General features: G+C 37.4%; 1 protein-coding gene across 1 annotated transcript in view; it reads right to left on the bottom strand.

Annotated features, from left to right (window-relative positions):
- Positions 1-20,161, bottom strand: part of Mhcl (Myosin heavy chain-like) — a 938,273-nt gene that overhangs the window by 855,955 nt on the left and 62,157 nt on the right. The window contains exon 4 of the mRNA XM_090376088.1: positions 8,751-8,927. Coding sequence (XP_090232214.1) covers positions 8,751-8,927 — 177 coding nt within the window. The remainder of the gene's footprint in view (positions 1-8,750; positions 8,928-20,161) is intronic.

Genomic DNA, 20,161 nt, shown 5'->3' with positions numbered 1-20,161 from the left:
CACCTAGTGGTTCATTTATCTGCAGATTCTTAATGCATGAAGAATCACTACTGATAATCAGATCAAGAGTATTGCTCCCTCTTGTTGCCTCACGAACATGCTGATGTAGAAAACAATCATCCAATAAATCCACAAAAACCTTGCTAGTGTGCGAGTGACCAACCCACAAATTCCAGTCAATATCTGGGAAATTAAAATCCCCCATTATAAGACTCTCTGATTTACTGGCCCACTCTATTTCCCTGTACAATATCTTATTATACTCATCAGAGTCATTAGGCCTATAGCACACTCCTACCCTCAATTTTGATTTCCCTATGCTTATATCACACCAAACTGACTCGACACTGCCCTGTCCATCGATGTCGACTGGCTTCACTTCCTTGGACCTTATGTGTTTCTTAATTAATAGCATAACCCCTCCTCCCCTCCTGTCCTGTCTATCCTTTCTATACACATTGTATTCCCCAAATTCCAGTTCCGCATTACTTATATCTGTGTGACACCACGTCTCTGATATCCCAACAATATCTGCCTTTGATGTTTTGAGCAATACCTCAAATTCATCAAATTTATTTACCAAACTCCTAGCATTGGTGTACACGCAGGTATACATGCACCTGTTTCTATTCTTAGCTACCCTAACACAACCCATGTGTTTACTTGTACCGCAATGACTCCCAGCAGTCTCTGAAATATCCTGCATCTTGTTTTTCAGGCTTCTGCTCATTTCAATAGAAGCAGTGCAAGAATCACTTCCACCTCTGCCAGTGGCTACTGTTAATCTATTAGTCCTTGTATCCCACCCAACTAGCAGTTTTCCGACCCACCTAACACTGCCTCGACAGCATCAGCAAAAATTCTTGCACCCTTTCTATTTAAGTGTATCCCATCCCTGTAGAAGCAATGTCTCCTGTTAACAAGTACAGTCCAGGCTGAAAAAAATTCTACCCCTATGCAAGTTTGTGCAAGTAGGGGTTCCCCGGCAAGCTGTTTGGGAATGTCCATACTTCTGGCATCGGAAACACCATAGCGGGTTTGGGACATATGGTCTGACATTACATAGCAGATATCCAGCCTTAATGGATGATGGACGATTCAGTGTATCAAAGGTCAAGATCAGGTTGCGGGTAGGGATCAGATTGCCATCTTTTCTGGTGGAGATTCTCTTGACATGAATAACTCCTTGTTCTTTCAGTTCTTCTAGCATTTCTTCTTCAGATACATCTAGTAAGTCCCAGTCTGAGATCACTCCTTTAGAGGTGTTTAGTGATCTGTGGGGTATTACAGTTACTGGGAGTCCTGCAAAGAAATTAGTTTTCAGAAGTCGCTCAGAATGTTTGGCATTAGATGTCTCAATGAGAATATCTCCTGATCTGAGTCCTTTTACGGATTTCGGAGATCCTGCTCTACTTTCCAATTCCTTTTGAACTCTAAATGGAGAAAGTTTGCCAACTGCATTCTCACCAGTTGAGTGGATGATCAGATAGGTTGGAATTGGATAGGTCTCTGGCTCAGTTTTTTGGTGCTTTGCAGTTCCTGCTGTGGAACTGTCTTTCTTTTTTGGTATCTGGGTTGTGTCTGGCAGCCCAGATAAGTCTGAGTTTGATTTACTCATTATATGCTCTTTTTGGCCCTGGGAGATTGTCTTTTTCTCCCAGGTTATCAGCCCTGCCACATGGAGGCAAGAGCGGTGCCACCTAGTGACCCAAGCGAAGAAAAGGGTTAGTATTAACTAAAAATAAAAGAGGGATTAAAGAAAGGTGGCTTTCCTTACTAGGTTATAGTATTTGAATATATCTATTTAATTATAATATTCAGAAGTTATCGGACTTTTGAAACTCAGGAGAAACGTACTTACAGTTAAACGTACTAGATAATCACTCTGGAAAGGTGCTGTGGTCACTAATATCGCTTGGCACTCGGGGCCTCATCAGGAGCTGCCAAAAAGACAACAGATAAAGGTTCATTATAAATGGAAATTCTTCCAGTGCAGCTTAGGAAGGATGTAGAACTGCTGGAACAGGAGCAGAGTTTAACCAGACTGATGAAGAGAACAAAAGGATGCTCTTACCTAGAAAGGGCTTCAGTTCTGCAAATGGCAGCTTCTGAAGACTAGGCACCTGTGGGGTGATCTGACTGAGGTGTTTAAGGCTTTGAATGGATTCTTTCTCTTGTTCAGACTTTGCACATACGGTTGCATAAATTCATACTGAGGAAGGATGGTTACAGAATTGATGTGCAGAAGATTGTCTTCAGCCAGTGGGCAGTTGATGGTTTGAATAAATTCAAGGAAGAACTAGACAAATTCTTGGAGAGTATGGATGGGTGAAGTGTGTGTGTGTGTGTGTGTGTGTGTGTGTGTGTGTGTGTGTGTGTGTGTGTGTGTGTGTGTGTGTGTGTGTGTGTTGGCTAATGCTATATAATCTTGCTTTCTTGAATCATTTACCACTACTACTACTAGCGTAGCAAGTGGAGTCCCTCAAGAATCAGTATTGAAACCCTTCCTGTTTATAATCTTCCTTAATGACAATAATAAGAAAGTAAAAGGAAGCTTGCAATTTCCATTGATGATAAAGGCAAAGAAGGTATTAATAAATGGAATTAGGCTATGTTGGTCCAGAATGATTTGGATCATTCTGGATCAACTAATTTCATAAACTACTTGAGGAAGAGAAATTTACCATGCAGAATAAGCAGTAAGCTAGGAAAGCATGTGACATCTTTTGCATTTCACTGAGGTGAAACAAGAATGGGTGGGGGGGGGGGGGGAGTGGTTATTTATCAAATCTTAAGGAGTTATAGAAGACTGGAACACTAGAACAAAATACCACACTACCATTCCCACCATGGCTAAGGCTGGCATTTAGCAAAATTCAAGGCCAAATTGTGAGAATGAATTTCAGAGGACACCATGTTTTGTGCAATATAAAAGGACTGAAGCATCCTGGGAAAGGTATATTGTGGTTCATAACTATACTGAACACTTAAAAACAAAACTGGCATAAAAACTTTGAAAAGTTGTATTTTCCATAGTCATTCTTCAAATTTTTGGAATCCTCTCTTCCTCTCATATATATAGAAACATGAGGTTTCCAGCTATAATAATAAGCACTTTAAACTGCAGCAATAATGTAATTTTTTTTCCTGAAAGCTCTTGACAATATATTTTGACAACATTGACAATATATTTTCTCCTGTTTAGTTTTAACCACAATTAATGAAAACATGTTTTTTCATTCATTCTGATGCCAATAAGAAATTTATCCTTCAGATTATGAAAACAAGTCTGTGACTATAACAGTGTTTGAAGAATGTAAAAGCTTCAATAAAATGTAACTTGATTTGCTGTTCTCTTTCCACTTACTCAGTCATCAGCATTACTCAATTGTTAACATGTCTCTTGCAGAGTGAACCTGTACAATTGGAAAAAGTGAATACTATAAAAGTTACTTTCCATGGGAATAAAAATAAAGCACACTTTTATATAAAGCTAACTGTGACAGAAAATAAATGAACAGACATCGACTTATGTTCTACAGTGTTGTGTAACTTATGTTGTGAATGTTACACAACATTGCATTTAAAAGTATTTCATTATCCAACTGATTGTCTGCAACAACAAAGAGCATTATAATGGACAGACATTAGAAGTTAGTATACAACAAATTTTCTCAATTTCTTGCTCAGAAATTAAGAAAATTTATATCTATTATAATGAGTAAGTTTTCTAATTTTCACAACTCATGTTTCATTGCTGATTTTCAAAAATCATTCACACTTACTTTAAATTCAGAAATCTCAAATCACTATTAAATCATATTTCAGAAAACTAAAGAAATCAAACTATCTGCCTTCTATTACCTTGAATTCTCCTAATTAGAGTAAATGGAATCACTTAGATATAGCAGGGTAACCAACCTTTTTCTTCTCTAAAGTGTCATATTATGTTACAAATGTATTGCATTCCACTCCAGACAAATATAAAAAATAGACTACAATTTCAAATTCGTAACTGATGCTGTGTCTAATACTTTCGCTAGCTGTATAAATTAATTTTGTGCTAGCTAAGCAGAAAAAATGAAATAAGTTTGGAAATAATAAAAAAAATAAATAAAATAAAATTATAAAAAGAACTTGAATATAAAAATAACATACAGGCTTACATAGATGCTCCAATTGTCTGTTCCCATATACTGTTCCTTTTATATAGTAATTGTCTTTGATGATGTGATTAAATCTATTTAAGGTTTTTAATTTGTTCATTTGGCTCAACTTGAGAGGTCAATATGAACTTTTCAAAAATAAAATTAGCATTTTTAAAAAATCGTGAAAAAATTAAAAAGCCCGTTGTTACTTTTTTGATGCAGCAATCTTCTCTACACCCATATCATTTGATTCCATTTCATCAACTTGTAGATCATAAATCCAGAGAATTTACTCCATTTTTGCCCTTGGAAGCCCAAATCAGACTTGTAAAGATTATCAAAAGCAATTTTCTTACTGCCATCTATACCAATTTCATAATTTTTTACATTATCTTTTTCAAAAATCAAGAGACAGACCACTGAAAAGAGTTGCACTGACCACTTGCAGGCCATATACTGTACGTTGGACAGTAAATCAATTAGGAAAGCAAGGAACTAATGGAACTGATATTTGGGTGGCACTCAAGTCAAGTGGACCCAATTTCAGCAAAGTCCGGATGGTCTGTGACAGCCAAATCCTCTGCTCGCACCTTCACAATGGTGGGACTGTTAGTAATCCTGGGTATAACCTCCATGCACAAGTACATGGCGGGTGACCACCCAGGTATGAACCAACGTAAGCAAAGGTCGAGGTATGGCGCCCACACCACATGGAGGAATGCCGCCCCTCTACGTTACCAGGCGGTACTAGGTGGTAGATGACTCTCATCAAACGGTGCAATACCACCACTTTGCTTATTGGAGGCTTGAAGTGGTGGAACCCATGTTTAGTCTTTAGAGCTAAGTTCTAGCCAACCCTTCCCTGTCTCTTCCATCATGCAGTATGATTGATGACTTTTGAGGTTATGATGAACATCGTGGCAAGATCCAATATTCCTTACATTTCGAGGGTACAGCTCTAAAACAGTGTTTGCAGGCCGGTCGCTAGTTAGTACACCGGACCGAACTTATTAGTAACTCTCTAGGAGGCTTCCGGATCAGCTAGTGTATAATCTTGCTACCTCTACTCTGCCAGATAGTGACTGGAGGGAGTCCGAGTAGTGTGTATGCAGGGAGCATTGCCGAGGACACATTATGTCAAGGATCTGGGTATATTCTTACCATGAGTACGCCATATCCAAAAATTTCATTACTTCATACAGAATGTCCCACCCACTTTTCCTTACTATTGAATACACCATGAATTGTCAAACTAATAGAGCAAGCTTATCTGCAAAAAGATCTAAACCTCCCAAACACTTCCTAATTCATTTCACAAATATACGTGGTCTCAATTCTAATCTTAACGATGTCCAGTTCCACTTGCAGTCTGCCAAACCCCATGTACTTTTTCTGACAGAATCTCAGTTATCGGTTGATTCAACTACTGCTCATCTCAGATACCCAAATTATTCGCTGTATGATTCCTTTCGCCTCAAAGGTGGTACTTGTGCATATATTTGTTCTGATATTCCCTGTCAGAGACTTGGCAATTTGGAATCTCCTCTCTTTGATCTTCTCTGGCTTAAAATCTCTCTACCTCACTGTGTCAAATTCATCTGTTGTCTCTACTGTTCTCCTAACTCCACTAATCGCTTGGAGCTTTTTGACTTCCTCTCTTTGCAACTTGACTTTCTCCAGTCCTACTTTCCTTTCCTAACAGTGAGGTAATTTTCCTTGGTGATTTTAATGTTCACAACTCCAGCTGGCTTCCATTTTCTAGTCACACCGACCCAGCTAGTCGAGATGCTGAAGCTTTGCAATTACCATGACTTTGCACAGATTGTTCATTTACCTACAAGAATACCGGACAATCCGAATCATACAGCCAACATGCTTGATCTTTTTCTCACAAACAACCCTTCTAAGTACACAGTCGAAGTGAGAGGTCCTTTAGGCACTTCAGATCACAACTTGGTGATTGTCTCTTCTCCAATGGAGCCTTTATCTCACGGCTATTCCCAACCTTGTGTTGTTTGGCATTACAAGAATGCAAAATGGGATGACCTGCGAGATTTCTTTTCTTCTTTTCCCTGGTTGGATTACTGTTTCAAAACTTCTGATGTCAAAGTTTGCTCAGATTGTGTCAGTGAAATTATTCTTGCAGGAATGGAATCCTTTATCCCACACTCCACTTTAAAATCTCGTCCTTTATCTAAACCTTGGTTTTCCAATAAATGTGTTAAGGCTTTTCAAGAGAAGAATGTTGCATATCGTAATTGGCTTGTTTCTAATTCTTCAGTTTCATTTTCTGCCTACACCAAAGCTCGCAACAATTGTAAAGCAGTTATTAATCAGTCCAAACTAGAGTTTGAACAGGCTAAGAGTAGAAAACTTGCCTCTTGCCCTAATGGTAGCCAAGCATTCTGGTCCCTTGCCAAAGCTATTGGCCACAACTTTTGCCCATCTCTGGGTGACCTGCTAGCATCCCATTTTTCTTCCAATTCATATATTAATGATCTTGATAAAACACCTCTCATCATTCCCAACACGCTCCATTCAATGCCTCCTGTGGTCTTCCATCAAAAGGATGTCAGAAGGAGTTTGACGAATCTTGATGCTAAGAAAGCTCCACGTCCCGATGGTATTTCTCCACTTGTTCTCAAAACCTGTGCTCCTGAACTTACTCCTATTCTTTGCCGCTTTTTTTCACTTTCTTATTCCAAAGGTGTTTTTCCTTCTGCTTGGAAATTTGCTCATATCCAGCCAGTTCCTAGAAAGGGTGACAAATCCCTCCCATCCAATTATCGTTCCATTGCAATTACTTCTACTCTTTCTAAAGTAATGGAGAAATCAATTAACCGCCAACTCAAACTACCTAGAAACCTTCCGTCTGATCAATGATCGCCAGTATGGATTCCGTCAGTGTCGATCCACTGGTGATATTCTGGCTTATGTTACCCATTTATGGACTAATTCAGTGGAAAGGCTCGGTGAAACACAAGTAGTCGCTATTGACATCTCAAAGGCTTTCGATCGTGTTTGGCAATAAGGTCTTCTAAACAAGCTTCTATCTTATGGTCTGTCAACTGTTTTTAGTAATTGGTTATCCAGTTTTCTCTCTGATCGCTCACTGAGGGTGATGGTAGATGGCTCTCTGTCTTCTAACTTCTCCACTAATGCCGGTGTCCCCAAGGTTCAGTTCTTTCCCCCAATCTTTTCCTCTTGTATATTAATGACCTTCCATTGACTGGAAATCCTATCCATAGTTTTGCCGATGATAGCACATTGCATTCCACTTTCCATTTTGAGAAACCTTGCCCTGTTCAATCAGCTTCAACTTCTCGAAAATCTGCTACCAATTCCTTAAATGCCGATCTTCAGGTAATTCTCCAGTGGGGCAAAGACAACTTAGTTGATTTCAACCCTTCTAAAACTCAGTCTTGTCTTATATCTCGCAAAAAGGATTCTTCTGCTCCTATGTTTATCTTTAGTGACACTCCGATTTCTAGACAAAATGATATATCTCTTTTGGGGATTACCCTGACTTCTAATCTTTCTTGGCACAAGCACATTATAAATATTGCTTCCTCTGCATCTAAAAAACTTGGTTTTCTCTTTCGCTCTCGGCGTTACTTTTCTTCCAAACAGCTGCTCACTCTTTACAAATCGCAAATCCACCCTGTCATGGAATATTGTTCCCACATCTGGGGTGGTGACCCCAAAACCTCTCTCAGGCTTCTTGATTCCATTCAGATGAGGGCAGTTAGGTTAATTAATGATTCATCTCTAACAGAGTCTTCCCACTTGCTGTCTCATAGATGTACTGTTTCTGCTGCACGCCTCTTATACAGATACTTCCATGGGCACTGTTCTTCTGAATGGCTTCTATAATTCCCACTCTCTCTTTCAAAACAGTCCGAACACGTGCCGCCGCCACCAGCCAACATCCATTTACTGTCCAACTTCAAACTCACAGAACCAACTTTTCATCTTCCTTGTTTATTCATTCAACTGCCGTTTTCTGGAACAACCTTTCTTCATACGTATTTCCTGAAAATTACAGTCTACAGAAGTTCAAGTCCAAGGTCAACAAATATCTTCTTTCGTCTTCTCAACCTCCAACCCAAGCACGGTACTAAGTACTATAGGTTCTAATACCTCTCATTTTGGGGTTTACATAAAAAAAAAAGGAAATTAAGATAACAGTTAACAAAAGTTAATTGAAAAATACACTTTTACCATGTGTTAGGTTGTACATTGTATTTTTAATACAAGGTATTTTGGCAATGACTGGTGATACCACACAATGCGAAGGAATCACAGTGCAGTTCCTGCAAGGGGTAAAAATCCTGAAATATTGCCAAATATTTTGTATTAAGGATGGTAATATATTCTAACACATCCTAATTATATATTAGGATGGTAACATTTCAATAAACTTAAAACCTCGCACATGGAAAATGAGTATATTTTTCAATTAACTTTAGTTAAGATCTAAGTATCCACATCCCCTCCATCATCAAACTTACCATCCCCCCTTTCATTATTAATGTGAGATTAAAAAATTCCAGCAATTTTGCTACTTACACATTTCACTGATATATTAGCAATAAAACATACCTTCTCGGAATAAAGGGCTAATGGTTGTAGTGGATTAATGACTATTAAGGTATCACCAGCATAAGTATGCACAAGGGCAGATCCAAAGCGTTGCCGAAGCACATGAAGAATACCCGATTCATTTAAGTGACGCAGCTGGGATACATTTTCTACATAGTCAAAGACTGGAGGATTCGTCTGTAATGAAAAATAATGAGTGATAAATAATACTTTTTTTTTATTTGCTTATACAACCAAATTTATAATTTATATATTTAAAATTTCAAACATTATATATAGGGTGGCTGTCAGATTTTATTACCTTGCTACAGTCACACTTCCTTTCCAAATTCTTAAATTTTCAGAATTTTGCATTTAAAATATAATAATAATAACATAAGAAATACTGCATTTCTATATTACAGCTTATCGTACTTAGTAATTTATTAAAATGCTGATAATAGTCACTAACCTAAGGTGTAAATAACAATCAATACAGAATACAATGTAAATACTGTATAAAGCACAAAGTACAATTATATAAATTAAAATTTACTATTGTACAACTTACTTTAGACAATTATATGTCAAAAGAAAAGTAATAAACAATACATGAAAAAAAAAAAAAAATACAGGCAACCCCCATGTAACACGATACTTCTACCACACGGTTTTGCTCTAACACAATTGATAAATTGCAGCAATCTTCACAGAACATGGTACTTCTACAACAAGGTTTCACTCTAACATGGTTTAAGAATTTTGGGAACCTCACATAACACAGTATTTTTGAGCTTTTGTGCTGGGAAAGCCCTGCTACATATTATGTTATATGTAATATTCAATGCTTACATTCCTTTTTGTGAATCCCTGCTGTTGACTTGCTAGTTGTTATCGCCTTCACTGTATTTTTCTAAAGCACATTTCTGGAGGTCACTACCACAAAAGAAAAACAATTTGTAATTTCCGGTTTATTGGTCTTTTCTATTGGTAGAATCAATTATAAATGGGCAGTAAACTCAATCTTCTTGCATTTGCTATTGCACCGATAGTTGGAATTGTGGGTTTTCACATTATTATGGTGAAATGTGTTTCCCCTTCCGTGAAATATTCAATCATATAAAAAACATATATAAATGCTGAGAAACTCATTACTCCGTATCTCACCTTGCACATACGTTTGTTGCAACTTGGGTGCATCGTGTTTTTTAATTAAATGAACATACATTATCTGACATATAAGTATCACAGTTTGTAAGGCAAGATGCTTGTTCAGTTATTACTAATTAAGTTACTACTATTATAAAAATAAAGTTAAAATATTAAGTTATTACTACTATAAAAATTAAGTTTCTGATAGTTATAAAGAAATGGTGTATTTTTGTTAGCTTTTGGAACATAACCCCCCTTTTTGTACTGATTCTTAGTCCCGTATAACACGGTTAAGCATTACACGAGATTTTGTAGGAATCAAACTACGGTGTTATACGAGGGTTACCTGTATTGCATTGTGCAGTAGAGCAAAAATAATTATTTTCTCCCAAAATATGCCATACACAACTGATGAAACAAAACTTTAGCACAAGTACTTCACTGAAAACCCTCTCTCATGTTTTTTTTAATAATGCAACCTTTATCACAATAGATAATAGCCTGAATTTGCATTCTGATCTGCCATAGCCCTCTAGGCCACTTGCTTTTCTTTTAGGTAGTAGTAGTAGTAGTGGTATGTGATGCAAGAAAGCAAGTGTATGAGCTTATGCAGCATCAGCCAAAAAAAAAAAAAAAAAAAACACCATTCCCTCCTTAAATTTATTTAACCTATCAACTTCCACAATGACAGATGGAAGTCTGTTCCAGCAATTAACCACCCGCTGGCTAAAATCAAATTTCTGCACATCCATTCTACATCTGTCTTTTCTTAATTTGAATTTATGCCCCCCTTAAGTTCGTAATCTGAACAAGTGGAAGGATCTCATCAGAATTCAGCGTGCTCAACCCATTCAAGGCTTTATATACCTCAATCAGATCACGACGCAGATGCCTAGTCTCCAGCCACTGCAATTTGCAGAACTTAAGACTCTCTTGGTAAGAGGATCCCTTCATTCCCCTCACCAATCTTGTTGCCCTTCTCTGTACACACTCAAGAAAATCTACATCCTTCCTAAAATGAGGCCTCCAGACGTGTACACAGTACTCAAGGTGTGGCCTGACCATTGCCTTATACAGAGGGACAATCATCTCCTTTTCCCTGCTAGCAAAATTCCTATATATCATTGACAAAACCCCATGACCTGCCCTGGCAGCCTGTCTGCATTGCTCAGAAAACTTCAAATCTGCCTGCACAATTACTCCCAGGTCTTTTTCATTTTCTACCACCTTAAGCTTGACAAATGCACAGTTGGTACGTTTCTCTGGGGTTACTTCTACCCATATGCAGTACTTTGCATTTGTCAAGGTTAAACTTCAGTTGCCACTTCTTAGCCCATCTGCCCAAATTATCTAGATCCTGTTGCAGTAGCACACTGCCATTATTGTCATTAACAACCCTGGCAACCTTTGTATCATCTGCAAACTTCGACACTAAGCCTGATATACCTTCATCAATATCACTGATAAATATACAAAACAACAGTGGACCCAACACCGAACCCTGTGGGACTCCACTAATAACATTAGTCCACGAAGAGCAGCACCCATTAATTACCACCCTCTGTCTTCTCCCACTCAACAATCCTTTTATCCATTGTAGCAACTTACCCTTAATACCATTCTGCCCCAATTTGTACAATATTTAAGGTACATATTTAAGGGTAAATGCAGAAAAATTACTATGCAAATAGAATGTATGCAAACTAGGTTTACTGTTAAATGCAGTGATCTCATATTGTAGAGGCTCCTCACTATGATTTACCTCACTATTGCTTTTTTTTTTTTTTTTTTTGATTTGGTAGTTGTTGGCGCATCGGCTTCTGTGGCCATATTGCACCTCCCAAGGTTTTTGCAGTACTTTGATCCAAGCCCGAGGCGGGAATCGAACCCGCGACCTTTGGGTTGCCGGGCAGGTACTTTACCCACTCGGCTAGCCCGGTCGGCTCTCACTATTGCACTAATCTAAATAAAAAGAACTGCTTCGAGGGAAAAGTGTATTGATATTTATTTAAAGTGTATACCATTACTCATACCATGGTTTCAGCTCTATTTGGAGTCTCATCAGTGGATAAGTAGGCACCATAAAGACCTGGACTGCCCAGTGACAAGATGTATTCACAATACCCCAGGGGCTCACATCTGGTGAGTATGGGCATAGCATACCCAAAGTCCTGAGCTGGTAATTCAGAAATTTTTTTTTTTTTTTTGGCCAATGCAGCATAAGCCTCAGGCTTCCTTGCACCATACGCTAATAATAATAATAATAATAATGATAATAATAATATGAGAGATGCTAGGAGGGATAGCATTTGAAATCACAAATAAATTTAAGGGGTGTAAAAAAAAGTCTCAAGCTACATAACATAAGCATGAGACTTTACAGGTAGGGCAAAGCTGCCTTTTGTACATAGCAATGAGCAAACTGGGTTTGTTACTATATGCAACTATCTCTCAAAGCCCTCCAAACCACTATTTTCCTCAGTATTACATTACTCCAGAGGTTCCCTAAGTGTGGTGTGCAACCACCACACACTTGATGTGGGGTGGGACACTTGTTTTAATGAAACACTTTTTTAACAAAATATGGACAAACCATCCCACTAATTCAAGTATGAAAAGTTTTTTATTTCCATTATTCTCATTTCATTTCTTTGAGATTAAATGTATTGAAGTATATATTAATTTATAAAAGTATGTATATTCATAGCTAAATATTACGTCAAATCTGTTTATTTGCACTTATTTTGGAAGTTGGGAGGCATGAAATTTATGAAAAATTTTAAGGGAGCACAAAGTATAAAAGTTTGGGAACCTCTGCATTACTCTAAATAAAAAGCACTAAAAGAAAGAAGTAGTATTAGTAGTAGTGGCATGTGATGCAAGAAAGCAGTGTATGAGCTTATGCAGCATCAGCCAAAAAAAAAAAAAAAAAATTCACACAACCATTCCCTCTAAATGTTTGTCCAGTTCCTCCTTAAATTTATTTAACCTATCAATTTCCATAACCATTAGTGCAAAGTACATTGCTATTTATTTAAAATGTTTGCTATTACCCATACTATAGTATGACATTAAAGTATTTGATAGCAAAGCAGTTTGCTCACTGCTGCATACAAAATAAGTTACTATATGCAACTAAATTTACTTTGACAAATTCAGGCTAAATATAGTAATTATAATAATATCTATATAATAAATGTAGATATTATTTTCTTACAGAATAACCTCAAAATATGCACAAATAAATTGTCTTTTCTGGTCAAATCAAACTGATAAAAGTTACAATAATGATGTTGTTTTCAAACACCGCAAGCTAAATGTTTAAAGTGTTTAGCGGCTCCCTTCTATCAACCTAAACACTTCATGTACAAATTACAGGACCCAGAAACTGACTTCTCTCTCTCACTAATTATCAATGAGTCACTAATCCTCTTCAAAAAAGAACAGCAGACAATCCCAAGACAACCAATTATCCTTCATTCATTTCATTAATGAAGTAGCCTTCATTAATGAAATTTCAGAGATGTGGCCATCACAAACAAGCAAGAATGTTCCAACATCAAGCAATAATACTTCCACATCTTCAAAAAACGACCATTACGGCACCTCTAGCCAGGTGGGCAGGAGCTGCAGTGCGTAGCACACGCTTCGCTTCTTGATTAGACCGGGGTTCGAGCCCGTGACTACCAAATACGGAGGATGCAGAAAGGTCAGGGAATGACCACCACATATCTCCTGAGCAATATGGCCTTAGTTGCTAATGCTCCTGAAAACCAAATAACAAACAAACAACGACCATTACACAAACAAGGTATTCAACAACAAGCTACCAGAACCTGACTCCAACAGTCCCCAAAACAATGATCCCTTACGACCAACAGAAAAGAATCCACATCAAGTTGCACCTGCAACCATCATTATTTCCTTAGAAGTCAGTAGAACCCAAACAGAAAAGTAGAACAATTCAAGTAATTTAAAAGGAAGTGTATTTCATTAATGTACAATCGATTTTAAAAAATTTATTAATATATATACATATCTCATTATCTTCAGTGCTATTGTCAATACACTGAAAGATGAAGGCCCCCTCAACAAGTTTCCAGCAACTGCTGGTTTTGTGATTTCTGCTGCCTATTGTACACCAGCAAATTTCACCAATCCACCTCATCTTTGGTCTTTTTCTTGGGTGTTAAGTCAAGCAATATCCAATCCAAAATTTCTTTGGTCCATGTGTTATCAGTTATTGATATGTGACATGCCCATTTCCATTTTAAGCACTTTGTTCTTCCAATGGTGTCACAGACCTTGGTTTGTTGCACATATTTTTCAGTCTCTTTTGGTTATGTTCAATTTGCACTACATACTTCTCAGTGTGACCCTCAGTCTTTGTAAAGCTTTGATATTCAATGTCCATGTTTCACAACCATATGTTAGGGCAGGAGGGATACACTGAACAAAAACTTTTCATTTGAGATAGAGTGGCAAGTTTGTCTTGAAGACTATACTAAGCTTTCCATCCCGGTTTTATGTGCCGTTCAATTATCATCATGATGTTTCCACCTGTTTAAATTTCTTCTCCAAGGTAAACATACCTTTCCACTTCTGGTTCTTTTCCACCAGCCATGATTTTCTTTAGTCTAGTAAGTTTGTTGAACTTAACCGGTGTTTTCTTGATATTCATCTTAAAACTGAACTTCTTGCTTTCATGCTGCAGTTTTTCAATGTTTTGCTGGCATTCTTCCAGATCACTGGCAAAGAGAATGATGTCATCTGCAAATCATAAGTGATTTAGATAATCCCCATTTATCTTGAGTCATTTATTATCCCAATTTAGCTTGCAAAAAATTTTTCTTTTAAACATGCAGAAAATAGTTTTGGGGAAATTGTATCTCCTTGTCAGATGCCTTTTTCTATGTTGATCTGAACTTTATCATTGCTGATCTGTATTGATGCAGTCGCCTTTTCATATATTGATTGAAAAATATTGACATAAACTCTGTCTACACCTTGGCTAATTAGGGCGTTGATTATTGCTTGTTATTTGACTGAGTTGAATACTTTTTCATAGTCAATGGAGGCTATACAAAATGGAAGGTTGTATTCATTGTGCTGCTCTATAACTTGCTGCACTATTTGGATGTGATCCACTGTGCTGAAGTTGCTTCCGAAACCTGCTTATTCTTTGGGTTGTACTGTATTAAGTATTGTGCCTATTCTTTTTGAAAGTATCTTGTGAAAACCTTGTAGACAACTGGCAATAAGCTTATTGATTGGTAAATTTTTTAAATTTGCCTTGTCACCTTTTTTTGTGCAGTAGAATGGCTTCTGCATTTTTGCATGCTACAAATACTTGGTTAAACAGAAGGCATTTTGAAAATAGTTTGACTAGAGCTTTATATACTGGCTGGCCCCCAAGCTTTAAACATTTCAACAGTAACTTTATCGGGTCCTGCTGTTCTGCGATTTTTCATTGATTTTATAGCATCTTCTACCAAAACTGCTGGTACAGTTGCTGCATCTGGTGTTAGATCCAGTTGTCATCCTTTACCCTTATAAAGATTTAAATAAAATTCTTCCACTCATTTTAATATTTGTTGTTACTCCAGAGTTTCAAAGCAAACATTTGGCTCTTGTGTGTAATCATTTTTTGTTTTTCTCTCTTTAGCCCTTGATTTTCTACTAGTGTTCTTCTGACAAGATTAGTGTTAAAATTGTGCATTTCTTCTTTTATGGTCTTGCACATTTCTACATATTCTACCTTGTTTCTTATGTTACCACTCTGCTTCATTTCTTGTTGCTTTTTCATCATGGCAATTGTTTCTTTCGATATTCTGGTTGGTTTTTCTTGTTTAACAGTAGATGCAAGGGCATAGGCAGTGTCTGCAATAGTCTCAATGACTTTTTCATTATCGGTTGAAATATCTGTGTCTAGTATTTTCAAGAGGACTCTTCCACATTGATTTTTGTTGGGACTTTTTTCTTGAAGAATGGGTTAATGATGAACAAATTATTTCTGTGAAAATTCAGTTACAATAGATCTATTCATGGACAATAGATCTTTCCCCATTTTGTATCTTACCAATTCTCACATTGTGTGTGTGTGTGTGTGTGTGTGTGTGTGTGTGTGTGTGTGTGTGTGTGTGTGTGTGTGTGTGTGTCAAGCAATTAGACTTCACACCAGCCAGTATTTAAATAAATAAATTTCAATACTGCAACTAAAACACTTTATTTACAATAAAATAAAATTTCAAATATATAGAATAAAAATGGAATTAAGCTAAAACTAATGTGGTTTAATTTACAATAAAATATGAAATGTAAAATAAAATATAATAATAAAAGCGATAAAAACAGTAAAATAATATACTAAAATACCGTAACAACTGTAGCTTTCTGAAACAGTGGTCTCCTTTTTCAACAGCATACTTCAGCTGTGCGGCACATCCTCACACACACACACACACACACACACACACACACACACACACACACACACACACACACACACACACACAATTATAAGAATTGGTAAGATACAAAAATATAAAGATACTTAAATAGCAGATCCACGGCACTCGTCACATGGTTTCTCAGGAATGTGGTTGGAATTTCCCATTTGCGCACCGGAACCGGAAATGGCTCGGGAGCATGCTAGATGAAACCATTCATCTCTTCCAAGAACAATGGCTACAAAGAGAGGATGTAAGCGTACACAGTCTCTGTTAATGGTATTGCTAGCTGCCGCAATACGTAGATTCTCAAGCCATTTATGGTCCCAGAACCCCTGTGCATGATCCATGATGACAACATCCTCCGGGGAATATATTATTTCACTGTTTTTATCACTTTTATAATTATATTTTATATTTCATATTTTCTTGTAAATTAAACCACATCAGTTTTAGCTTAAAATTCCATTTTTAATTTTATTCTATATACTTGAAATTTTATTTTATTGTAAATAAAGTGTTTTAGCTGCAGTATTGAAATTTATTTATTTAAATACCGGCTGGTGTGAAGTCTAATTGCTTGATATGAATTGTCCCAGCCTTGTAGGTAGGGGGTGTGTGTGTGTGTGTGTGTGTGTGTGTGTGTGTGTGTGTGTGTGTGTGTGTGTGTGTGTGTGTGTGTGTGTGTGTGTGTGTGTGTAAAATTATACATAAATAGCAAATTTTAACAAAAATAATATCTCAAATATACATGAACAACAAGTTCCTGCTTCACTACACTAGTTGATTCAGTCCAGTTTACAGTATGTTTTCCCAAAAGTCAGTTTCTAGTATATAGGGCTAGAAAAATCTAGCTACTATAGGGCTAGAAAAATCATCTTGTTGGAAGGCTATATAAGTAAATAGTTATCCTATTGGGCATATGTTGACTGTAATGCTGTAGAAAGGCTATACCAGTCCTTGGCCAGTAGACAAAGTTATAAGTTAGTATTAATATTACACTGTTTAGATAATTAGCAAAGACAGATGATGCAAAAAAGCAAGCTTATATAGCATCAGCCAAAAAAAAAAAAAAAAACCCTTATTTCACCAATTCACTTGCTCCAAGTGCTTGTCAAGTTCAGCCAAGAGTATATTTAAGTTATCAGCTTCTACAATGACAGATGGAAGTTTGTTCCAGCAATCAACCACCTGCTGGCTAAAGGCAAACTTCCACACATCTATCCTACAACTGTCTTTCCTCAATTTGAATTTATGCCCTCTTGGGTGATTATTGTGAGCAAGAGGAAGAATCCCATCCGCATTGACCATGCTCAAACCATTCAAGGCTTTATACACCTCAATCAGATCACCTCGCAGGTGCCTAGTTTCCAAACACTATAATTTGCACAAATTAAGCCTTTCTTCATAAGAGCAACCCTTTGTTCCATTCACTAATCTTGTTGCTCTTCTCTGTACTCATTCCAACAGCTCTACATCCTTCTTAAAATGAGGCCTCCAGACCTGTATACAGTACTCAAGGTGTGACCTGCCATTGCCTTATACAAGAGGATAATCACCTCCCTATCCCTGCTAGAAAAATTCCTGTATATCATTGACAAGACACCATGAGCTACACTTGCAGACCATCTGCACTGCTTAGAAAACTTCATATCTGCCTGTACAATTACCCCCAGGTCCCTTTCATTCTCTACCACTGTCAGTGTGGTACCACAGAGTTGATACATTACTCTGGGATTACTGCTTCCCATATGCAGTACTTTACATTTGTTAAACTTCATTTGCCACCTCTCAGCCGAACTGCTCAACTTTTCTAGATCCTTTTGCAGCAGTGTATTGTCATTAGTGTCATTAACAACCCTGTCAACCTTCGTATCGTCTGCAAAATTGGACATTAAGCCCGATATACAATCATCAATATCATTTATAAATACAGAAAACAACAATGGACCCAACACTGAACCCTGAGGGACTCCACTAATAACGTTAGTCCACGAAGAGTGGTGTCCATTGATTACCACTCTGTATTCTCCCACTCAACCATCCTTTATCCATAGTAGCAATTTGCCTCCAATGCCACACTGCTCCAATTTGTGCAGCAGTCTTCCATGTGCAACAGTATCAAAGGCTTTTCTAAGATCCAAATATATGATATCAAAGTTATTCTTTGCATCCAGTTCCTTTGTGACTACATCATAGTATCCAATCAAATTAGTCAGACAAGACTTCCCCTTAACAAACCCATGCTGTGTCCGAGCAATAACTGAAGTCTTGTCTAGATGATCCTGCAATGCTTCTTTAACCAGTGCATCCATTAATTTCCCTGGAACAGAAGTTAAACTAACAGGTTTGTAATTACCTATGTCTCCCTTTGATCCTCCTCAGTGGACTGAGATCACATTTGCACATCTCCAGTCCATGAGTACCTCTCGTGAGTCCAGGCAAGCTCTCATAATTATGGCAAAGGGTTTGCTTACTTCCTTTGCCGCCTCCTTTAATATAACTGGATAGATTCCATCCACCCCAGGTGCCTTTCTTGTGTTTATCTTCAACAATTCCTCCTCCATTTTACTCTCAGTTATTACAAGATTATCTAGCTTACTGCCAGAGTTGAATACACCTCTGGCATTCCCCTCGCTGAATAACTCCTCATGTGTGAATGTCGATGCAAAATATTCATTTAGTTTGTTAGCTACCTGAGCAGGATCATCAACAGTTGAACTATTGATATCAAGTGGACCAATCTGATTCATCCCCTTCCTTCTAGAATTTACATAAGAAAAGAACTCTTTGCTGTTTTTCTTTGCATTCTTTGCCAAAGATTTCTCGTAATCTACCTTAGCCTGCCCAAACCCCCTTTGTAACTTGGTTACAGACCAGCTTATATCTATCATAGGCTTCTGTGTCACATGTTAATTTATATATATCTCATGCATTTTTCTTCTCTGTCACATGTCTAATTGGTTCATCTGACATCCATTTAGGCCTAAATCTTGAACAATATTTCTTTGTTGGTATGAAAAGCCTAGTAGCTTCCAAGATTAATTCTTTGAATGCTTCCCATTTTGAATTTTCTGTTGGTAACAGCATCAGTTGGTTCCACCATATATAATTTAAATACTGTCTCAGACCACCATAATCACCTTTACGAAAGCAAAAACCCTTCCCTTTACCCTTGATGGTAGTTACCTGTTTGAGTAAATTCCACTTCAGCACACTGTGATCACTGCCACCTAGTGGTTCCTTTATCTACAGATTCTTGATGCATGAAGAATCACTACTGATAATCAGATCAAGAATATTACTCCCTCTAGTTGCCTCCCGAACATGCTCCTGTAGAAAACAATGATCCAATAAATCCACAAAAGCCTTGCTAGTGTGCGAGTGACCAACCCACAAATTCCAGTCAATATCCGGGAAATTAAAATCCCCCATAATAAGACACTAATTTACTGGCCCACTATTTCTCTGCACAATTGCTCATTATACTTATCAGATTTATTAGGCCTATAACACACACCTACTCTAATTTTTCCTTTTCCAGTGCTTATGTCATACCAAACAGACTCAACATTGCATTGTCCACCAACATCAATTGGATGCACTTCCTTAGATTTTATGTGTTTCTTAACTAACAGCATAACCCCTCCTCCCTTCCTGTCCTGTCTATCCTTTCTGTACTCCCCAAATTCCAGTTCTGCACTGCTTATGTCTGTGTGACACCATGTCTCTGATATCTCAACAATATCTGCCTTTGAGTCACATTATGAATCACATAATGTCTTATTTCTTTCTTTCTTATTCTTTCTATATTTGCCTTTAATCTACAAA

Source organism: Mastigoproctus giganteus, chromosome 1 (genome assembly GCF_048544385.1).
Source record: "Mastigoproctus giganteus isolate SK-2022 chromosome 1, ASM4854438v1, whole genome shotgun sequence".
NCBI classification, from domain to species: Eukaryota; Metazoa; Arthropoda; class Arachnida; order Uropygi; family Thelyphonidae; genus Mastigoproctus; species Mastigoproctus giganteus.
The sequence above is the reverse complement of the archived record's forward strand: the minus strand, read 5'-3'. Positions and strand labels throughout refer to the sequence as shown.